We start from the raw sequence: 24004 nt of genomic DNA, 5'->3' as shown, positions 1-24004 counted from the left end.
TTGAGGCTGAGCACTGAACCTTGCATGTTTACAGTAAACGGGCACCAGTCTAAACAAACAACTGAATCAAGGGAAGTGACTCACAGTTCTGATAGCTAGTAGCAGGTCCAGAGAATTACGCAATTCCTCAAAGGAACCAAACAAAACCGTAGTGATGCAAACAGAAAGTAAAAAGGTAAGCCAGAGAAGGTGAAACACTGGCGAGGAGATGAAGAACAGCGCCTGGTGGAAAAAGTCATGTCATACTAGTGACATACAGGGCCTGACTGGTTTAAAAACACGTAATGGGAACATTGGGTGTAAAGCTTCACTCTGCCACTGTTTGGTCAATATGTCTGTCAAATGAAAACGGCTAAATGAGTTGCCATATATGTATAGCCTCGACTGAGAATGAGTGAAATGAGACCACAAGCAGGAAACAACAAACATGTTTCCCGGTGAGATAGTGCTTATATTGTGATAAAACAATTTGAACTGTTCATGTGTGACATGATAAAACATAATGTAACAGAAGAAGAGAAAGGTCATTAGGTTAGTGGACTAATGGAGGACATAGAAGAACATGTTTTTTTTTCAGATTACCTGTCTCATGCACTACTGTCAGGATATAGTGACCGTTTTATAAAATAACTTATTTTTTTAAAATCATATTTGCTCCAATTTGCCTACTGCTGCTTTAATTTCGAAGTTAATGTCAAAGTAAATGTGGTATCAAAATGCAAATTCATTTTCTTTGATCCACTTAAAAAAGCATTACGAGCTTCTGTCAAAAGCAAACAAAACAGCAACGACCTAAAAATCCCACATGTGGTCCTGTCTGTTCTCAGAGCTCTGTGAGGTCTGAGGGGTTAAACGAGGTCCTGCTCCACAAGGGCCTGCCAAGTTCCCCCTCGAGCCTTATGGGAAATGCTATAGCACGTCTGGCTCCTGAACAGGAAACCGAGCCTGTCCAGACATATAGGAAGCGTCTGCCGCTGTGAATCCAAATAACTGGCGGGAGAGAAAGAGTGAACTTTCTTATTGTTGTATTAAAAGCTTAACTCATGTTCATTGCTCATTATCTATCAACAGAGACGATAGGCATCATTCTACAGTTATTTCCATGCAGCGATTATCTTAGATCATCTGAAATCAGCCAGATTTTAGTATAAGGGAACATCAAAAACCACTGGTGGATTGTATGATATTATCAGTGGTGTGTCTGTCTGCATACTCCTCTGCCTTTGTAACAATCAGATATCCGCTCAGTGAGAGTAAACCAGGAACACACTACACGCTCTACAGCCTGATTAGAACCGTGATTTGGCCATCACAGCTGATGTTAAAGATCAGCACTGGTCTGTAGAAACTAGAACAAAACGGGGGGTTTGGGTTTCCGATCTCTTGTCTGCTCTTTGAACCGCAGACCAGTCAAAGCTGTCGTGATAATATCGCATGTTTGATTCGCACGACTGGAATCTAGATCGGAGCGTGATCACGCCTGCGATCTGAGCCGGGGAAGGAGGAAATCTGAACTCGTGTGCTTGTCTGCAAAATTGTGAAAAAGTGTTACGCTGATTCTTTTCAAAACGAGTTTTAAAAGTCCTTTAGTGTCTTCCTGACTTAAAGGGTGGGTCCTTGTGTCTTCTGTTCTGTTTTTGTTTTTTTTCCAAATGGAAACGGCCTCTCAGCCGTTGCAAAAAGCAGTGACGTAGGTTACCAAAGTGAGCTAATTAATAAGGTTATAAATAATGTGAATGCTAGCACTAGCTGAGTGAAGTTAGCAGTGCAAAGTTTGGGAATAACTGAAAGAGTTAGTTTGGATTTTTTTCAGGCAGGGTTGTATGTATACTCCCGTGTTCTGCGAGGTAAAATGAGTGAGTTTTGAATTGAATCTGGTCTGGACTTGACCGTGATATAACGGCTTCAGTTCCTCGTCGGAAATGACTGGCAGAAAAACATATTTTAGCCACCTACATTTTTCTTTATATCAGTTTAAGTGTACGCTATATTTAGAATATTTTCACCGCTTTACCTCACCATCAGACAGTCCTTTCCGACGGGGAACTGAAGCCGTTATATTGCGGCCTTCAAGACCAGACCAGACTCCATTCACAAAAACAGTAATTTTACCTCTCAGAACACAGAAGTTGCATCGATCGGTTAGTTTGTTTCATCGTGTGACTTTCGGATCCGAACTAATGTGGCAACCACACAGCAGTACATTGCTTAGCTTCCTCTCTGTTTCTTCAACCTGTGAGCGTGCCGACCGCCGTCTAAGTTATTGATGTACAGTATATATACTGTACATGTAGCAGCGTCATCAATGCAGAAACCTACATCGGGTCACAATGGAAAAAGGGCTAAAACTGTGAAGCTACAGAATGATATAAAAATAATGGACCCACCCTTTAAAGGAATAGTGAGACATTTTGGGAAACACTTAATCACTTTCTTGACAGATGAGTAGATTGATACCACTCTCATATTTGTCTGCTAAATATGAAGCTACATGGACATTATAATCCATTTAATTGTGAAATTTGAGGTTCATTTTGAAGTCTGGGGTTTGAACTTTGGGTTCTGACAAAGATAAAAGAACAGATGAATGTGTGTGAGTGTTTTTGTATATTTCAAGGAACTCACCTTTCCCATGCCAGCGTGGGCGTGCCCCATCTTGACCACCACAGGGTAGGAAGGGGTTGTGACCTGCAGACAAGAACAACATGAGATTATTAGCCGGGTGTGATAACCTCTGTCTTTCCATAGCTGGGTGGGGGTGATGGAGATTGTATTTGCTTTCTTGGCATCTAAGTAGCACTCCCCTACAAAGTGAGTGCCAAAGTAAAAAAAGGCTACGAGGCCCGAGCCACCAACAGGTCGATTAAAATGTGTCTTCAAGCCTGCTAACTTTAAGATCAGAACCTGCAGAATAAAAGTTGGAAGCTCTGGGATTGTTTGTGTCAACTGTTTGGAAAAGGATGTCACACTAAGTAGGAACATTCAGAGCTGTACTCTGTGTTCTAAATATACAGAGAGACAGACATGCGGTAAACGCCACATTGAGAGACGACCAGAAGCGGAAAACTATTTCCTTTTGCAGCCGATTTGTATGTGTACGTGAAGTGTCCAGAACCGTGGCCTTGTAAAGAGACACACTGGCTCTCATGCATTCACGTCCCGCTGAACTTAAAGCCGCTCAGTTTAGGAGGCATGAGGTGGAGTCGGAAGAATGTTGGTTTATTACACGAAAGAACGAGGTTCTGGGAAGCTGGGTAGAAGACCACAGCTCATTGGGTTGGACGGGTTTGGACGAACCCCGACACACCGCAAACATGCTATTTCTCATAGCTTGTAGACTTGAAGTGGATGAAACATCAACAGATTACTTCAAACCTCCCTGTGGTTTAAACGCCCCCTTGATAAATCCACTGATATGAGTGCAAATGGGATGTAATCTAAGAGGGACTTTTCCAGTTTCAAAAGCACTTTCCCCACTCGTATGTAATAGCAACGCCAGATTATGTAAGAGGCTCTTTGGTCAGGTTTACATCAATTATGATAAAGAATAAACTGTACTTTTGTTATCATTTATTGATGTTTAAATACAGATACTGAACATACACTTCTATGGGCTGTCGAAGTTAATGCGATAATAACGTGTTAACACAAATTTGTTTGTTAACGCCACTAATTCCTTTAACGCATTAACACAACTTGTGATTTTTAGGTTGTAGCGGCTCAGTTTTAAAGATAGAGTGAAGATACTGGTATAATGTGAAACTAGAAAACCGAAGGAATCCTTTGCTACCAACCATGTCATAGTTGTAGGCCTAGCTTTTTGCGAAGGAGGCTAAATAACGCTCCAAACTTACTCAATTTTGGTGAGGAAAAACTGTCATGGCCATTTTCAAAGGGGTCCCTTGACCTCTGACCTCCAGATATGTGAATGTAAATGGGTTCTATGGGTACCCACGAGTCTCCCCTTTACAGACATGCCCACTTTATGATAATCACATGCAGTTTGGGTCAAGTCATAGTCAAGTCAGCACACTGACACACTGACAGCTGTTGTTGCCTGTTGGGCTGCAGTTTGCCATGTCATGATTTGAGCATTTTTTATGCAAAATGCAGTACCTGAGAGGGTTTCTGGACAATATTTGTCATTGTTTTGTGTTGTTAATTGATTTCCAGTCACAAATATATACATCCTTTTGCATAAAACAAGCATATTTGCCCACTCCCATGTTAATAAGAGTATTAAATACTTGACAAATCTCTCTTTAAGGTACAATTTGAACAGATAAAAAAACTGTGCCATTAATTTAATCGTGATGAACTACTTTAATCAAATGACAGCCCTGGTAAGAATCCAAAAGTTTAACAGTGATTATCGCGACGGGCACCTCCCGGTGAAGCCGACAATTAAATAAACATGGTAACAGATAATGTTCAGGCCAGAGGCACGAGGCCAAAATCATGCATGGAGATATGGTGTAAGCTCAGACCCGTGAGGAGGAAGGGAACGCCTAAACAGCTGCTATCGCTCCATCCAAACCCTCCCCGCCAGCTGACAGGACTGTACATCCTAATGTTGCTGTCAGCTTGTTTTGCGCGGAGCCTTGAACAGACACCGAGCTGCTTGAGGGCGTGAGCGGCGCTTCTGTTGACAGGTTTTGACGGCTCGGGCCTGGCCGACACGCTGCCAAGATAAAGTGTGCTCTAATTGTCTCCATTATCACTTCCCAAGTGCCAGAATACAGAGGGGAGGTGAGACTCCAGAAGTCCACTTTGTAATCCACTTTGAAGCATTTAGTAAAGGGAGGACAATATCTACTGGAAGAATATAGCACATTTTAACTACAGTTCAAATCTTAGAACTGATACAAACCAAATCATTATTAAAGGGCCCATATTGTAAAAAGTGAGATTTTCATATAGCTACTACAGTAAATGTGACACAAAATACACTCCATATAAAATTGTCCTGTAATTAGCAGGACTTCAATTGGTTTAGTGGCTTAAAACAAAGCCACTAAACTATTTTTAGTTTTAGAAACACTAAGGTATATGAGGCCAGTCAGGAGTTCAAGACTTCTCCAGCAGTTACGGGAGTGCGTCACATGACGAATGATAAGAGATGCCTGAGGTTTTAGCGAGTATCTGAGAAGAGCACAGCAGTTAGCACAATGTTGGAGTGTTTTGAGTGAAAGGGGCTGTAGCCACCCACTCTGTCTGGACATGTTCCTCCCAGTCATTCCCATCAGTGTGGCAATGACGGCAGACGCTGTACAAGTTGTGGAGGGAGACGACCACATCCTCTGGCCCCGATGAAACCGGAGCGGCAGACGGAGACATGCGCTCACTGTTGTTTTCGGATTCAGACTCACGCAGCATAAACATAAAATTGCCTCAGTTCAAGTAAATTCAATTAGTTAGATCATATGTACAGTAAGTCATAAAGTAACTCCTTACATATTGACACCATATGAGCAGGTTCATTCTGGCTGTTCCTGTGTCTGCATTTTGGCTGTTTTATAACCTGGTGGCTAAATTCATCATTCAGAAACGGTGTAGTTCTAAGAGCTTAGTGTCGTTGGGACTACTTGCAGGGGTAGTTAGTAAGCTACTGTATCTAGCGAGCACCGCCGCTCGGGAAGAACATATATTGCCAAGAAGGGAAAGTCAACTGTTCTATTGCAACATCAGCGCCGAGTAGCAAAGCTACACCTCCCGGCGGTACTGCAACTTCTGTGTCCGTCACGTGATGCATTGGGCCTAAAAAGACTTTTTCCCATAGACTAACATTGGGAAAGAGACGTCTGTAACTCAGCGGATCATTTTTTTTGAGGTGAATCAACTCCCCAGTGCGAACACTCTAATAGTCCTTATTTAAGAAATTAAGTTTTTAAGTTGTAAAACACACTAATAGCTGAATCCAGAGTTATTTCCTTTCCTCCGTTCATGTGAGTGAGACCCAGACCGAGGCTGGAGCGCAAGCCGTGAAGACGGCGTGAAGTTGGGACCCTTTGACGAAGCCATGTGACAGGGCGGACACTACTCCGCCAAGATCCGGGTACTTTTCCAGACGGAAGTCGAGCCATTTAGGCTTCATGCGCCAATGAGCAACTTTCATAGGATTGACCAGGGCCCCGCCTCCAACGCTGTATCCACTTCTTTTAATACATCCATGAATGGAACGAACAATTGACTTTCACTTCTTGGCAATAGACGTTCTTTGCCGGACGTGCAAAAATACTAACTCATTTCCGGGTTTAAGGGTTCGTTCCTGAAGTACTCTATTTTGCAAGGGCACAGTCGCCCAAGACAACTGTGATTGGTTTTGGTGTCAAATTTTGCCTTTTTTTAAATGCTGGTGTGATTAGGTGTTTAGTCTGTAAATCTGTACGATGTTTTAAATTTTGAACTTTTCTTTTTACAGAATTTGTTTTATATAAGTCGCATAGAATCTGCAATTTGAATAACTTATTCTTTTCCTTCTCTTTCTATATTCCTCTGTTGGAGATTCCAACTATAAAGTTAGAAAACATCTTGTGTCACTGATGTGAACTGTGGCTGGAGCCTTTCCTTCAGACAGAAGGGAGGCTGTTTTATGGGAAGAGTCTTTATTTTACAGTGATTGATAAACTTTATGAGATTGTTCAACAAAACAAGTTTCCATCCTTTAAATAGCCTTTGGTCTCCATTAGCGCGCGTGAGCTCTCAGATGTGGAAATTTTGGTTTAAAAACTTCAGCTCACTGTTTCATCCCAGCTGCACGTGCGCCACTCTGCCTTCTTTTGTTCCCAGCAGAAATCTGTAAAAGGCATCCAGTGTGGTAAAGACGTTAAGAAGTCACATGCTTAAAAAAGCTAATTATATGGTGGGTGATTTCACCAGTCGAGGTTTTTTATTTCGTAACATAGAGGCTCCCTTCATTTACAGTAAATGTGCCAGACGACCGGGCCTGGCACATGATGGAAATGCTTCAGGGAAGCCCGTCCGCCCCCACGCGCATCCCGTCCCTCCGGCTGCACATGCGAAGCTTGTTGTAAGTGAGTCACTCGCTCAGGTCAGCGTCTGAGGTAAATCATGCTTCCCCTAACTACCGAACATCTCCATGTGACATTCCGATCCCAGACACGTTCATCTATAGTTGAACTGGAAGTTTGCAGATCCCACAGTGCACATTTAAAACAGAAGGAGACAATACAGAGGGACTGTATCCATTATTGACATATTTGCATCACATATTAGGACCACTCACAACTAAAAGCAGCCCTACTATCTGACAAAACAATTACTACAAGTCAGGAGCTTTTGATCAAATACAATCTTCCTCTGTCGATAAAAAAAGTCCTTAACCTCTTCCACTCCTTGAGGACGCCATCGCCATCGGCCGACTTTACTTTTTTCACAGGCTGTAGCAGACTTAAAGCCAAAAGTGAAGATATTGGTATCATATGAAACTAGAAAAATCTAAGGAATCCAATGGTACCAACCATGTCATCCTAGCATGTCAGGAAGAATACTAAATAATGTTAAAGTTATGCTAAATTTTAAAATTGAGGAAAAACTGGCAAGGCGATTTCCAAAGGGGTCCCTTGACCTCTGACCTCAAGATTATTATTCTAAAATGGTGTAAGGTGATGTATAAATTGGGTATCACTGTAAAGCTGAGACTCTTGTGGCTCCAATGAGACCAATTGTATTTATGTGTGATGATGTTAGTCATCATAGGAGCCATTTCATTGTAGTGAGATCACGGTTTGAAATTTGACCTCACGGTATAAACTCACGGTATTAACCTCACGGTTAAAATGACCTGCAGTGACCTCTAGGATAATCACAGCCTCATGAAACTTTACAACCACAAACTAGAGACCTAGAGCATTCAGAGGATGGATGGCTTTCCTAGCTAGACTGACAATAAGGGGGTTAATGAGCAGTTTACAGAACAGAAGCGCTCGCCATCCAATCACCAAAAAATGCAATTCTTGCAGAAATCCTTTAAAGAACTTAGACCTTCAACTGCTATAAGCAACCAGTAGGAATAGCAACAACATTGAACTAACTAACTTCTTCTGCACTACACTGAATTACTACAGCCTGTCAGTGACTTAAATATAGACACACTGTCACAGATAGGGAGGGAAAATCATGAAACGTATGTGCATAATTCCAAAGTAGAGTACAGTCACCAACATTTGATCAGCAACACTATCAGTCCCTTCAGATTACAGACATTTGTGCCATTTGTGGTGATAAAAATGGTGTTTATTTCCAATTTAATTCATATAATGAAGTAAAATAATATAATTACAGTGAAGTATTGAACACAAGCCAAGCAAAAATGGGTCACACACACACCTTCTTCAAATGAAAAGTGTGTAGAGAGCAGATCAGTGCTTCAGTCGCTGAGCAGAAGGACTTGGATCGTTCTTTGGGGGCACATGCATTATCCAACAAAACACATGGTGCATCCATCCTGCATTTATGATCTCTTAATTTTTATTATGGCAACTCAAACCTGCCACATCAAGGAGGAGACATGAGGCGCAATGGTTTGGGCAGACGACGAGAGCAGGGTACCCCGACCCAGAATCCTTTTCAAGAGCCCGACCGCAGTGGGGACCAAAGACTGCCTGCCCACATCAAACCCCCGCCTGCGGATTAAGTGAGCCTCGAGAGACCAATAATGTTTATCATGCAAGTCCCGGCTAAGTTACTGACTGAATTCATACACCTGACAGGAATGGATTGAGCTCTCTTTGAAAGCGTTCGAGTCGTTTCAAATGGAGGCAGGAACCTGTCTGAACTAGATGGATCAATAAAACTGGAGAATCAACAGAGTGAAACCGTATCACTGTTACAGGCACCGGTTACTGTCATCAGTCGGCTGTCGTTGGAGGAACTAACTTTGATCATTTTAAAGATTCAACAATTGTATTTGTTACAATTGATGGTCGTCTTGTTTGTGATGTTTTGGTATTTTTTTCAAATGAAACATTACAGCTTTAGAGGTGTTGTATATACGATGCACTGAAATGGGTTTCAAGTGAACAAAACACGTGAAGGCTAAATTCCCCAGGCTGTAAACCTTTAAAACACAATTTTACACATGTTCCAAATAAGAGTGACATAAGGATGACACAGACAGTGGTTCCTGGATACGCCCCCATAAACAAACTTTTACAAGTTGTCATGGTAACCCCTCTGGGCTAACATCCGCCCCGCACTCGCAACTAAACAAAAGATGCCCGTTGTGTTAAAGTGTGTACAGTAAAGGCCTTCTAATGGGGCATGGCAATTATTGTTGTGGAATGTAAGCTCATCTGGCTTCTATTAGGGTCCGTCCTGGTGTATTTCCATGAGGAGGACAGCTGTCTGGAAAACACAACTTATTCCTCAAGGATGGAAGTTTCCAGGGCGGACGCTTCCTGAGAACGCTAAGGTGATGATGGAGAAGTGACGGAGACGGTCGGTGGTCAAGCCACCTGCTTTGTCATAGCAACTAGCTAAGTGATTGGAGGAAGTGTCACGCTTTAACTGCCACTTTACTCAAGCCAGTCATTATTATGCAATAAATACAATACAGTAGTGATTCAGTCTACAGCGAGTCACTAAAACTTAATGACTTCACTTCAGATTCAGATGAAATAAACAACTATCTGTACAGGGTATGATATCTATTACAAGCTGAGTCACATCACCAAAGCAACTGCTGTAACGATGTCTCCAAAATCAAGAACAACACTGATTGTTTGTTGATTGTTTAGTGGAAGTTGCCATGACTGTCTGTCTCATTGTGGAGGTTTCATTCAAGAGTACAGACTGTTAAAAAACGCTGGCAGTATCTACTCATAAACCAAAAGCTCTGGGGATGGTATCAGGTAGGTCCACCACTTTGGTCCAGACTGAAATATTTCAACAACTTCTACATGGATCGCCATGAAATTTGGTATAGACATTCATGGTCCCCTTAGGATCAGCAAGGTGGGGTTCAGCGTCTTGCCGAAGGACAGGAAGAGCTCGGGATGGAGCCGCCAACCATGTGATTGGTGGACTACCTCTTGAACCACAGCCAACCCAATTCCTTCCATTATATTCCCTACAGTAACTGTATTCACAGTCTTTCATTTACTTTGTGATATAGAGTGATGATGGCGTACCCAGGTAACTATTTTGCTGTTTCATTTACTATCTTCCTACAACTTCCTATATTTAATTAGCTGTTTTCTCATTCAATTATCAAGCGAATTTTAAGCAAACTTTTGAAATGTCGCAAAAACAAAAAATGCAAATTAGGTGCATTTCTATCAACTGGTTTGAAGCGAATAAACTGGGCTACAGCGTAGTTTGGTCAGAAGTTGGCGCTATAGGCTACGCATGGCTGTAATCCGCCAGTAAACAGAGCAGAAGAAGAAGTAGAGGTTGCGAACCGGAAACAAAACAAGTCAGCTTGGGTGATCTAACCATCTATGATAGAAGAAATGGAGAGAGGTCTTCAGGAATTTGTTTCAATTGGGCAAGTTTTAATTGTTCTTTCACTTCAGCTAGTATTGGCCACGTTTCCTGTTGTCCGGACACGAAGACAAGCTATGGGAATATCCCAAAAGACGCCGACAGCGAAAAACAGCTGATCAGTCGACAAAGGCAAAAACTACCTCAATCGAGTGTACAACATTTTTCTCCGCAATTGAGGAAGTTTCATTGAATTTTGCCGTTTTCATTCAGCTTTTCTAATGCAACACTTCAAAATGTTCAGAAAAATATGTGAATGGAAACACGGCTATTGTCTTCACCATCAACTGTCAGTCACAGTTCTTGTGGTCTCCATGTGGTATCTCCAAATCCGTCTTGTAGTTACAGTTTTGAGGATGCGCACGTAAGCTACGCTGTAGCCCTTTAGCGTAGCTATGATGGCTATGTGCCTTAGGTACAACACAACCCCTACACACTCACACACACACAACTATAAATCCCCCTTCATGCTGTCTTATTCTGACAAAAACTGCTCTTATGAGAGAGTTGCTTGTAATATCTCAGTGATCTCACAGGTGGTTAATATTACAGATGGTTAACCAATATCGTTTAATAACAGAACACAGCCACTACTTGAGTCCAAGTCCATTCGTTTTAAATAAACAGAGATTTGTTTGAAAGTCAGTGTTAAGTACATGTCCAGACTGTACTAAAGCGGAGCTATTTCAGTCCAGCTTCTCTGCGGTCGTGCTGTAATAGGGACCTGGACAGGCCTTATTAGCGTTAATCAATTCACTAACCTACATTCCTGCTTCAGAAGAAAAAGGACAGACGGGCCTTGGGCGAGCCAATCCTGCAAAAACCATCAACGCTGTGCCACATTCCTCTCCGTCTAAAAGGAAAAGTGATGTTTCTTTCCCATTTTCCAAGGGCTCCTGCTGTATTAGGTCTCGGAAAAGGCTGAGCAGAAATGAGGTGACTGTGTGCCGTTTTGGATTCCCTGTCTCATGATCCAAAGGCTGAATGGAATCATTCACTCAATCCTTTCAGCTTAGTGGTGCTGGCGAAAACAATCGTGGATCCAAACCTGCATCTGTGAGCAACGTGACGCATAAATGTGAAACCTAAACAGGCAGAAAGAGGTCAAATTTGTTTTGTTTCTGTGACTCCAGCCCATTTCTGTACCCACATATTCACACACAGGGAGGTCAGAGGTCAAGGTCACACATTGCTGGCAGTTCTTGCCCTACAAGTCAGTCGCCTTTCTGTCCCCACGTGGTTTCCGAGAACACATGCTACGCAGTCTTTCCTTGAATAATTCCTTCCTGCCCCAATATCCTGTCTCCACAGAAAGTACACCAAATGAAGGAAACCGGGTGCTCTAAACATGCAGCGTCATTATAACATTCAGGATACAAAGCAGACGTCGGGAGTGTGGTTTTGACGGCACGGATAGAGTGTCGCTTTAACTACCGTTACACTGGGCTTTACTCACTGGTGTGCCACCGTTTCATGGAACATTATCGAGAATATTACAGCTCACCGAAGCAGAGATCCCATAAAGTTAGAATGAAAAAGTATTCAAAAGCAGCAACAGACAAGTTAAGTTAGGAGGTTAAACTGTTCAAATGGTCCAACAGTGGATTTGTTCAATTTATTTCAACTGTAAACCTTGTAATATAGACCCATGGGTTAAATTAAAAAAAAACCCAAAAAAAATCACACTCCTTCTCGGAGTCATTATCTCAGAAAAGGACACTCCTTATAACTCCAGAACTTTCCTAAGAATCAATGCCGTTTTCTTCGGTATCAAAGTAATCCAGCGATGGTTGTGTTCATCAACGGGTACGATGCAAACAGGATCTGCTAATAGCTAACTCAGCTATACTTTTAATGGTGCCAATATGCCAAAATGTAAACAAAAACAGGGCTCAAGTTGTAGCCTAAAGCATTATGGGAACTGTAGTTCTAAAACTTGCATGATAAAGCACGATTATCAGCCAAATGAAAGTAAGACAAAGAACAATAATGTGAAAGACAAAAACTTTTGGAGCAGCCCGATGGGGAACACAGTGTCCGACTTTGAACACCACTGATTTACACTACAAATTAAACCATGAAGTGCAACAGGTGCAAACACACTCACTCAACATGACAGTAACTTTGGGACATATTAAGAAATGGTTCCAGCTCTCTGTCGCTGATAAGGCGTAGTGAATGAATGCATACAGTACACGAGGCAATGAGGAGTCAGCAACTTTTTTGACAGCCGAGGAAGGAAAGGCGGGCTTCTGCAGAGCGCATACCAGGGCTCAGCCCGTATGTCAGCGCCGCCACTGTTTTCAATTAAGACACGGTACATAGGGAGGAGAGAGGAGGAACATCAAGGAGGAAGATGTTTTGGAACAGCTGGATGTGGCGAACCTAGCCTGTATTTAAACCGGCTGTGCAAGCAGCAGGAACGGGTGGTTCTCTGTAATACACTACAGCGATATGAAAGCAACGACTGTGATGCACTTAGTTATCATAAATCACTAGAAAGGCTGTGCAATCCTCTGAGTATATTTCAATAACAGGAATTTATTATCTTATAAGCTGGAGCTCCGATTGCAGATCTCGGTCTGTCACTTGGAACTAGTTGATCATTTTTCGAAAACTAGTCAGTTTTTAAGAGAAGACGATAGTCGCATACACTATTTGATTTTTATAATTGAAAGACTATTCTAAAAATTGAAAATCATGACCCATCTCTATTCCGTGATGGGTCATGGTCGCTGCCGGAGGCCCCGCTGAAGTCCGAGCTGAAGGAGTTTCTGGTGAACCTGCATGATTTCTTCTGATTCCAAGCGGAATCCAATCCCTTTTTTGTCGAGGGAACCAGGGCGATGCTAACTTCCTGGTTGGCCTACAAAAATACGTCATCCCTGGAGAAACTCTATAGCAAGAAATATAATTACAATAATTACAGAAACGTATACTGAAAGAATTGTCTTGAACAATGGAATCAATCATTTCCGCTTCTATGCCTCATGATTCAGGAGTTAGTTATGAGCCGTAATGTAAACGTGAAGCTTTTTAAATGGTCTGGTGGTGGCGCTATTGTGCCCCATTCTGGGGGTCCCGACCCTCAGGTTGGGAACCACTACGCTACAGAAATGTTGACATGATATATCCACTATATTACATTAAATAGAGAAGGCATTGTGCTGGAGATCCAACAGATTTTTGGAGGCATTTGCATTCAACAGGTATCCATTTCTAAATGAAATGAACAGCTCCAGGAGAAACAAAGAAACAAATGCAACACAGAGTCGAGTATTTGTGATATGACTCAGATAACGGGAGGAGATCCCCTCTGCGAGTTTAACAAAGACGCTGTTATTGCAAGCTATCTAAACACCATTATGAATTTCGTAACAGCTAGAAAAAGAATTGCGATATGCGACGGCGTTTCCATGCTGTGCATAAATGTTTGTGTAGAGTCTCCCGTCTGGTTAATGGGGGATTCCAGCCGTAAAAATAAATGTGGGATGACTTACCTCCTGCTGTGGTTTGTACAGCAAATCATGGTGAACTATGGTCAACAAAGCCCACACCCTCTGGTCTCAACCAGGGGAAGGTTCATCAGTACCCACAGAAACACTGAGCCATCCAGAAGAAGAGCTTTTAAAGGGGAAAACTCCCAACAGCAGAGTATCAGAGCTCAAAACAAATATTGGAGAAGTGTGTGGGATCTCTCCATCGAGATGAGTGTATTTTATTGTTGTCTTGTGGGCAACGTAGCAAATGCAGACACATGACGTCATGTCCAGATGTTTATTTAGCAAAGGACAGCTCCAAGGGTCCCAAGATAAATCTAAGGGGTCAGAAGTTAATTAAAAGGATAAGAAAGAAAAACATACACTATGTTTCTGTTTCACAAAATTATTTTTTCTCCAAGTTTTCCTTTTTCCTTTCTTGTAAAACTATTACAAGAAAAGAAAAAACTTCAACCCTCTCAGGACCTTTAAAATAACATCCTTCAAGTGAAACTATCTGAGAAGGAACTAGAATTACCACCAGAAGTGACCTTTAACCACCAATCGTATCATTCATCCGTGAGTGGCCGTTTGTGCCAAATGTGAAGAAATTCACTCAAGGCGTTCCTGAGATATCATGAGAATGGGACGGACGTGAGGTCACAGCGACCTTTGACCACGAAAATGGGACAGACATACGTACATCCCGAAAACATAATGCCTTCTGGCCATTGCTATAATTGGCGCAGAGACATAAAAATCACATCTACGCTAAGGTCATAACCTTTGATGAAGGTTCACAAGTGGACGTAGCTTCATTTAAAGGGGTTTCAATTCAAAAAGGTTGCCAACCACGGATCTTAAAAATAAATAAATATTTTTTTTGGCGTCTTGGGGGCAGCCTTACAAACTGTAAAAACAACACTGTTATATTATCACCGTATAATGTTGTCATGGCTAAACTGTTGCCTATTTATAAACGCAGAGCAAATTTAAAATTCATTTGGAGTTGTGTTTCTGGCCACTTGATGAATGTGAACCCAATATTCACTCTCCTTTTAGCTCCGTTTTGTTCTCCACCAACCAAATATCTGGCTCTTTAGCTGCTAAAAGCTAGTCACTAACTTTGTTTATGTGCTTTTTGCAGAAAATAGCTACTTGTAGAGCGGTAAGAATGAAAAAAAACAAACAGTAAACACTGTAGCCTGTAAAACCAAAAGAATAAGCTGAAAGACACTAAAATGCTCCATAGATCTGGGGTGAAACTGCAGAGTCAGGTCATAATTATCTGTAGATTTGTTACTACGAGTGACACCTTTCACATTACACATAAATATTTGATTCATTGTTAATATAAAAAATAGGGCTGTCAAAGTTAACGCGATAATAACACGTTAACGCAAATTTATTTTTAAGGCCACTAATTTCTGTAATGCATTAACGCAACTTGCGATTTTTAGGTTGTAGTTGGCTCAGTCTTAAAACTAGAATGAAGATACTGGTATCATATGAAACTAGAAAACGTAAGGAATCCATTGGTACCAACGATGTCATACTAGGCTAAATAACGCTCGAAACTTACAATACATTTTGGACAGATAACAAAATATGCAATTAATTTGCGATTAATCACGATTAACTATTGACAATATGCAATTAATCGCTGACCCTAATAAAAAAATTAAATATTTATAGCACCTTTAAAATATCAAACATCCATTGTAGAAGAGTACCAGAGGCCTATTACTCTTTGCAGTCCATACTACGAGAAAAGAATAGACCACAATGCAGTGCAATAAGAGTGTTTGAGCAGAGTGGCGTATCCAGAATCATAACCTACTGCTGAATGAACTTTGAATAGAACTTGGCTTACAGATTTACAGGTCTCACAGGATTATTGAAATGTTACATCATAAACAGTCATTTCTGTGGCATTCTCTACTTCCCACGGAGACGGTGACATGAAGCTATTCTTGAAATAATAGCTCTTCTTTAAGCAAAAGGTCAGATGACTCATTCCTAAAAACAGTAACTCATTAATCGCCTCCTTCCTGCCAAACATCACGGGTAGATAGCACAACTCTCAAAAGGTTTCGGAATTAAACTCTACATATGCTGAGACAAGAGGAAACAACTGATGGGGATGTCCTGACACTGTGATGTCATTTCTAAATGTATCCATCTAACCCTCCACCCTCCCACTGCTGTGTGACGTCAGCACCCCGAGGACCCTGTTGACCTCCGACCTGCCGGTGATTCACTGGTTCTCCCCCTCGACCATCTTCCCTAAATTAACTTTCTCTGCCGTCCTCCCACACGCACCTTCCTTCCCTCCGCTGCTCAGGTTTCTGGGAAACACTGGCTTTTTGAACAGTCTTCTGAGCAGAAGAAAGAAACACTGGTAGGGTTTACTGTGTCTTCCAAATGAACTCTACTTGAGGCAAATTAATAGGGCACACTATGATGCTGAGACGGAATAACACACTGGTTTATAGAGGAGCAGTATGGGTAAACACACTTGTGGGTTTGTTCTCCTTTCTCAAAACAATCTAAGTGGTTATCTGAGGAACACATTTTGCTTTTCAGTCTCGATCTTCTTAAGAGCCCATCACTGCTAGTACTGTATTCCCAGTGATCACCACACACACAGGTTTCTGGTAATAGCTGGAGGGATGTAGCTTCCTAGCATTGTGATGTCACCACACAGTATTCACAGTTAATTGTAGGAACTCAAGTCTAAAATTGTCTATGAGCAGAAAAATGGACAAAAATACAAACACAAATCATGTATTCCCACTGGAATACATGATGACACAGCACAGAGCAATATTAGCATTTGGACTTGTCTTTATGTTCGCATGTAGATCCAATATTCACTCTCCTTTCAACTTTGATTTGTTCTCCATAAGGCTGTCAATCAATTCAAATATTTAATCGCATGATTGACCACAGTTATCATTTATTTTCAAAATGTAAGTCAAAGGGAGATTTGTCAAGTATTTAATACTCTTATCAGCATGGGAGTGGGCAAATATGCTTGTTTTATGCAAATGTATGTATATATTTATTATTGGAAATCAATTAACAACACAAAACAATGACAGATATTGATCCAGAAACCCTCACAGGTACTGCATTTAGCATAAAACAATATGCTCAAATCATAACATGGCAAACTGCAGCCCAACAGGCAACAACAGCTGTCAGTGTGTCAGTGTGCTGACTTGACTATGACTTGCCCCAAACTGCATGTGATTATCATAAAGTGGGCATGTCTGTAAAGGGGAGACTCGTGGGTACCCATAGAACCCATTTTCATTCACATATCTTGAGGCCATGCCAGTTTTTCCTCGCCACAACACAGCGTAAGTCTGGAGCATTATTCAGCCTCCTTCGTGACAAGCTAGTATGACATGGATTTCTAATTTGACACCAGTTCTTCTCTCTAGCTTTAACTTTGAGCCCGCTGCAACCTCCGAAAGATCAACGTTAATGCGTTAAAGAAATTAGTGGCATTAATGCGTTATTATCGCGTTAACTTTGACAGTCCTAGTAGTTATAGAGATATTATATATATACGCAGCCCCATACGCAACAAACTGCTCCTCACTGTGTGTTCTGACACCTTTCTATCAGAACCAGCATTAACTTTTTCAGCAGTTTGAGCTCCAGTAGCTCTTCTATTGGATCGGACAACACGGGCCAGCCTTCGCTCCCCACGTGCATCAATGAGCCTTAGGTCTGACCCTGTCGCCGGTTCACCTTCCTTGGACCACTTTTGGTAAGTCCTGACCACTGCAGACCGGGAACATCCCACAAGAGCTGCAGTTCTGGAGATGATCTGACCCAGTCGTCTAGCCAGCACTATTTGGCCCTTGTCAAAGTCACTCACATCCTTACGCTGGCCCATTTCTTCTGCTTCCAACACAAAGTTCAAAGTTCAAAATGTTCACTTGCTGTCTAATATATCCTCCCCGCTGCCAGGTGGCATTGTAAGGAGATAATCCATGTTATTCACTTCACCTCTCAGTGGTCTGAATGTTATGACTGATTGCTGTATGTATACTGGATATAAATACATATAGATCTGTGTATTTGGGGGGTCAAAGTACTGGATTTCTTCCTATATCTAATTTCTATGTTTACTTAAATGAAAATGTAATGGACTACTGCTACGGTACAGTGACCTAGTTTGCAGGATACAAAGCATTATAAGACTGAAGCTAAGAACCATTTTGTTTTCACTGTGCTCAGCACCAGACCCAGTTTAGGCATTCCCTCAACCTTAAGGAATTCCTCAAAGCTATTTCCATGCTGTCATGTGCCCGTGTTTATGGTCAGGCCTGGTGTCTCATGCCGTAATACAACGTAGTCATTTTGTGGGGTTTCCTGACCGCGCGCACACCAAATATGTACAGTAGAGTACAACAGGGGACCCGGCGTCTGAGCAGCGAGCGCTGTGGTTGCATTTGGCCCGCCTGAGTGGGAAGTTACTGACCGTTCATCATATTTTATTGCAGGGATGGGGGGGGGAGTCCCATTGTGAGGGGGATCGTGGGTCAGGGCCATGTTTGTGTTTCCTTCTCTGATGTCTTAACTCCACGTCAGATGACAGACACCGCTGGAGCTGGAAAACCAGTGAGCATCTGTTGGAATGTTCTGCGCGGCTAATGAAAGCGCCACCAGGCCTTCATATCACTTCCTAGTCCACTGGGAGGGCGAGGACGAGAACGCCAGTCAAACAAACCGTTATCTCACCGTGCTGACGGCGCTCAGATACTGAACTTTGAGCTCATTTCCATCAATTCAGACTCCATTGTTCAGATAAAAGCAAGAATTATCAAATGTCACTCCAGACCAATTATGTAATATCACCATCCTACCCATGATCACATTGTGAGATATTAATAGTCAGTCTATTCAGCGGACTACAGGTGTTTCCTCTCTGACAAATCAGCCACACAAGAAGTTGGAGAAAGATCCATCGTCAAACCACAAGATCCCAAATCCTCCTCGCGACCCGAGAAGCGAGGTCAACACTCTTCGCAACTACAGGGAAACATCCAATTACGGCCTTCCTCATGTGACACGACTCCCACTGCCCCGTCCTCCTCACAGCACAGAGCTGGGGACGTCCTGTCTGTCCCATTTAACCGGAACGGCACGTGGGCTGTGCAACAGGGGCCGAGTGAGTCAGGGCTTGGACGCTGTCCCTCGGTGACCGTCGCTCCCGGCGGTGCTATCTCTTCCAGTTTCGCCTCTTCCTGTGTCTCTTTAGCGGCTTGTCAGTCGGATGAAAGGTATTTCCTCTGAGTCAGCCGCTGTGTTCTCTTTTGTCGACCAAGAACCGCGCACGCCTTAAAGACCTCCAGTACACAATGCTGTTTGTCTGCTCCCCCGGCGAGCCTCAAAACATGCCTTTTCTTTTTTACTATAATTGGACTTTTTCAGTCCGCATTACGCTTACAGTACGTTGGCCTAGTTGGGTGACATCATTTCCCTGTTGCGTGAGTCGAGTCATAGTTACAAGCTGTGAGAGACGCACGTAACCAGAATATTCTGGAGACGTTTTATCTTGTCCCATTTCTGACAGTAAAGTTAAACTGGAGCACACAGTTTTTGCAAAGAAGTGGCCCACGATTTTATTGGTTTATTGGCTACAACATTCAAACACAGTGACCTTGTTTGTCGGGCTGAGACATAAGAGGAAGGCCTCGTCTACTTTATGGTGGTCTGAACTATCATGTGAGGACAGCTGCAGGGCAAGAAGACAGATCCCACACACATATGGTGCGCAGCTCTCTCTCTGTTCAACTGTGCACTCTTGAAGGAAAAATCTAAATCATTTTTTTGATACTCGCTACTGTCCAATAAATATTTGCTGCCCTTTTGAAAAGCCCCCCTTTCCATCAACCTGCCTCGTAAACTCGTAAACATTTTCAAGAAGGGCTGTTGACAGAAAGCAGAGGACGAGGTCGAACTCGTTGCTTTCTGTCCAGATTACAGAGAGCATACGCAGACAGACGCTGGTGCAAGTTCAAGTTCATTTATAGCTCTTTATCACAGGACAGTCTGCAGATGACTCTCAAAGGGCCAAACATGTACCCAACAATCAATCACACAACAAAAACATAACTTAACGTATGTAGCTCCGTTGGCTTGTGGCCTATTTTCTGCTCTTGTGGACGTAGAAATTGGTCCATGTCATTATGAATTTTTCCCTGGGCTGCAAAAATACATCATCCCTGGAGCACTATATTTGGACAATTACAACTTGGCCAAAGGCGCCTTTTAAACAACTTCAAATCAACTTCAAATCCCCCACAACCCCACACAACGAATACGGGGAAATACCAGAAGTCTCCTGCTAAATTCTAAACTCAATCAACTAACTGTGGCGTAATTGTGAAACATAACGTTAGTCGCTCTGACTAGGGGCAACCTAATGACCACAAAGTAAACATCATTAATCGGTCGGGATCAAGCGTTCGTGGTTGCTCATAGTGACGGCATCAGTTGAAAACACGAACAGAACATGTAGGTGTCCTCGTAAAAGCCTTCAATTTGACTTTAAACCATTTTAAATACATACTCATCTACTCACCATTTAGTTACTACGAGCAACCATGAACGCTTTCGGCTGAAAGTCACCAGTTAATACCATTTAGCAGACAGTGAGCCACTACATTTCCAACCATCATACACTACGACTTGCCACCGCCGTAATGACGGCGTCGCTGGGTCATCGGATTTGTCTATTAAATGTGTAGTTTTAGAAAGGGATATTGTGGTTTTGAGTGGAAATGACCATCAAAAGTTAGCTTAGTCCTTTGACTGCAAAAAACGCCACGGAAGTCGTGTCCTCACAGTGAAGATGCAGCGTTCACACACCATCCAAATCTGAACGACAACAGGTGATTCTAGGCTTAACTCGTGGCAGCACAACAGGTACATAAGACAACTTTGGACAACGACTTTGTAACCGAGAGTCTTATTTCTCCTCTTTTGGTGATGGCTAACCTCCTCCCCACACGTCCAGCCTCTGCTGCAAGCTAACATGTAGCTGCCGGACCAGACTATCACCTGAACACACAGAGACTAAACTGATATCAACCCTCCATCGAACTCCCGGTCAAGCGGGGAGCAAGCAAACACCCAAATGATCAAAGTAACACAGCATTACTGAGTTTAGTCACTGAATTTCACATTGGATGTTAATAATGATGAGTGGGTGGACTTCCCTTTACCGATACTGATGCAGTAACATATTCCTTATTAGGTCTGTTTCCTTCTCTCAGCCTGATTCTACTTGTTATCTTTGGGACATATGTTAGGAATGCAGGGTGGTTTTTACCTCTTTATGTATGAGTGAAGTCATATGTAGCATTGCACAAGTGAATCACTCCTCTCCCCAGCCTCCCTGCTACTTCCTGTGAGGCTGAAACTTTTTCGTTTTCGTCGCCTCTTTTGGGCATACAAAAATGTAAAATCCACCTGTCCTGCATGCCGATCCAGTGTCTAACTAAGGAATGTCACAAATCTGTTGGTTCAGACTTCAGGTCGGAGGCTGAAATAATACGACCTCTATGATTGTGACGTTTCTGCAGATGGTTAACGTCCTTTTGTTCCTAACTGCTGGACTGAAACCAGGAATGTGTTGATGTACAGTACCTGAACGCACCGCTGTACAAACACCGGCTTCATTTCTGGGTAAAAGTGAAAGTATATATAGTGAAAGGAAAAAAATATAGTGAATGATGAATTCTTGATGTGAGTCTGAGTCATGGGTGAAAGGTGAATGGAAACTGAAACAATTCAAGACATTTCCTGTGTTATGATTCTAGTCTAAAACAATATATCCTGTTTGTGTCATCATAAGCTCGAGTAAATCTTTCTATTTGCAAAGCAAGGACAAAAGAGTCTAATTTAGTGGTCAATAAATGACAATATTTTTCTTAATATCAAATTATAAGAAAAGCAGTTGTCTTTTTAAATTAAACCATAGACTGACTGACTAAACTGTATATAAAAAGGGGAAGCAGTCACCGTGACGTCATCCATTGGTTTGTCCATTAGGTTAAAGAGTATAGAAGCAAAGAGACGGAACTTGGACTGAAAACGCTTATCATTATTTATAATATTTTATTGTTCAACACAGGCCATTTCGGTAGAATATGACAATAGAATAGAAAAAAAACGATTTTCTAAGACGAAAACACGGACAACTCCCAGACCGGACAACGCCGTGGCAGCGACCTGTCAATCACAAGGTAGCCACGACCTAAAGCATCCCCTGCTTTATGGTCTATCTGACTCTAAATGGGACCATAATTTACTAAATGAACATCATGCTGTATTGAAGAAGACTTGAAACTAGCGATTGAGACCATAAACTCATGTTTACAATGTTTACTGAGGTAATAAATCAAGTGAGAAGTAGACTCATTTTCTCATAGACTTCTATACAATCAGACTTCTTTTAGCAACCAGAGGAGTCGCCCCCTGCTGGCTGTTAGAGAGAATGCAGGTTTAAAGCACTTCAGCATTGGCTTCACTTCTCAGATCCGAAGGTTGACGCCTGAATCAAACTCCCTTTTAAACAGAAATTTGAAGCACAATCTCACCAATGCCGTGGTAAGTACAACATATAGTCTACATCTGGCCATGCAGGTCCTTCAATCTGAGATAACTGTTAATGAAGGCACATTAAGGGTCAGAGTTCCCCGACTTGATTATTTCTGGCTTGGTTATATAACCGTGAGTAGCGTCAACGCTTGACATAGCTCCCTCAGTCTCTGCAGATAAGCCTCTGCAGCGATAACGAAAGCTCCACTCAGGTCCACGAACACAGTCAGGAAGGAGGGAAAAGAGGCTTTTAATTGGCTAATTTGACTGATCGTACCCTGAAAGTAACTTGAGTGGATCCATTTCAGAATAAAATTTGACTAAATGAGCCACAGGTAGCGCTGAAATGTCTACTTTAAGCACTGAAGATTAACTAAAAATATTAAAATAAATAAAATGAAAGCTGCTTAAACACCACGCTAAGACACCAAATGTGTAAAAGACAACTGGAGCCTTCTTTTTTTCCCTTCACAGCTCTTGTTTCTAACTGTTTTTGGAGATAAACAGTCATCTGTTGCCTATGATTGCAGCAGACTGAAGGAATCTGGCTGCACCCTGCTTTCAATGCACTGTAAGTATTACTAATTAAGGGGGCGTCAGGGGGTGGGCAGGATGACTAAGTGAGACTCTGGGTGAGAAGTGAGAAAAAAAAGCAAAATGCTGTTAAAATAAAAGAATAAAGCAGATAATCTTTAATATTAATTTGTTTTTTAGATAGACGGAAAACTACATTAGAGCTGTCAGGATTAGTCAAATGAATCATTTAGTTGATAAACAACTAATTTGATAATCAATTCATCATTTGAGTCACGTATTAAACAAAAACGCCAGCTGCTTAATTGTGAGGATTTACCATTTCTATTTGTCTAATCGTCATTGTGGGCTTTGGGAGATTGTGACGGGCATATGTCCCAATTTTCCAGAATTTCCCTGACCGGCCAAACAATTAAACACATTGCTAATTGGCTGATTATTATTATAATGAAAATGTTCATGAGTTGCACCTGTAAAATATCTAAAAAAAAAAGAAATCTATATATCTATATGTAGATGGCATTGATAAGATGACTGCTTTTCTCTTATATTTGATATTAAGAAAATTCATCTCTCTCTCTCGATATATATATATATATATATATACATATATATATATATATATACTATATAGTGTATTCTACAGAGAGTCTTGTATATGTGATTGGTATATTGTTGCTATCTATCTATCTATCTATCTATCTATCTATCTATCTATCTATCTATCTATCTATCTCTATATCTATCTATCTATCTATCTATCTATCTATCTATCTATGTCTATCTATCTTTCTATCTATCTTTCTATCTATCTATCTATCTGACATAAAAGTAATTTTTATGTCTAATTTCTAGCCAATCAT

The 24004-nt window shown here is 41.7% G+C and overlaps 1 protein-coding gene across 2 annotated transcripts in view; it reads right to left on the bottom strand.

Moving 5' to 3' along the window:
* Positions 1 to 24004, bottom strand: part of syn3 (synapsin III) — a 109706-nt gene that overhangs the window by 16626 nt on the left and 69076 nt on the right. For both annotated transcript variants that reach the window (XM_074626175.1, XM_074626174.1), the window contains exon 7: positions 2626 to 2688. In XM_074626175.1, the coding sequence (XP_074482276.1) occupies positions 2626 to 2688 (63 nt within the window). The remainder of the gene's footprint in view (positions 1 to 2625; positions 2689 to 24004) is intronic.

The sequence above is a fragment of the Sebastes fasciatus genome, chromosome 23, assembly GCF_043250625.1.
Source record: "Sebastes fasciatus isolate fSebFas1 chromosome 23, fSebFas1.pri, whole genome shotgun sequence".
In the NCBI taxonomy this organism is placed as follows: domain Eukaryota; kingdom Metazoa; phylum Chordata; class Actinopteri; order Perciformes; family Sebastidae; genus Sebastes; species Sebastes fasciatus.
Note: the sequence above shows the minus strand (reverse complement) of the source record. Positions and strands in the feature narration are given on the sequence as shown.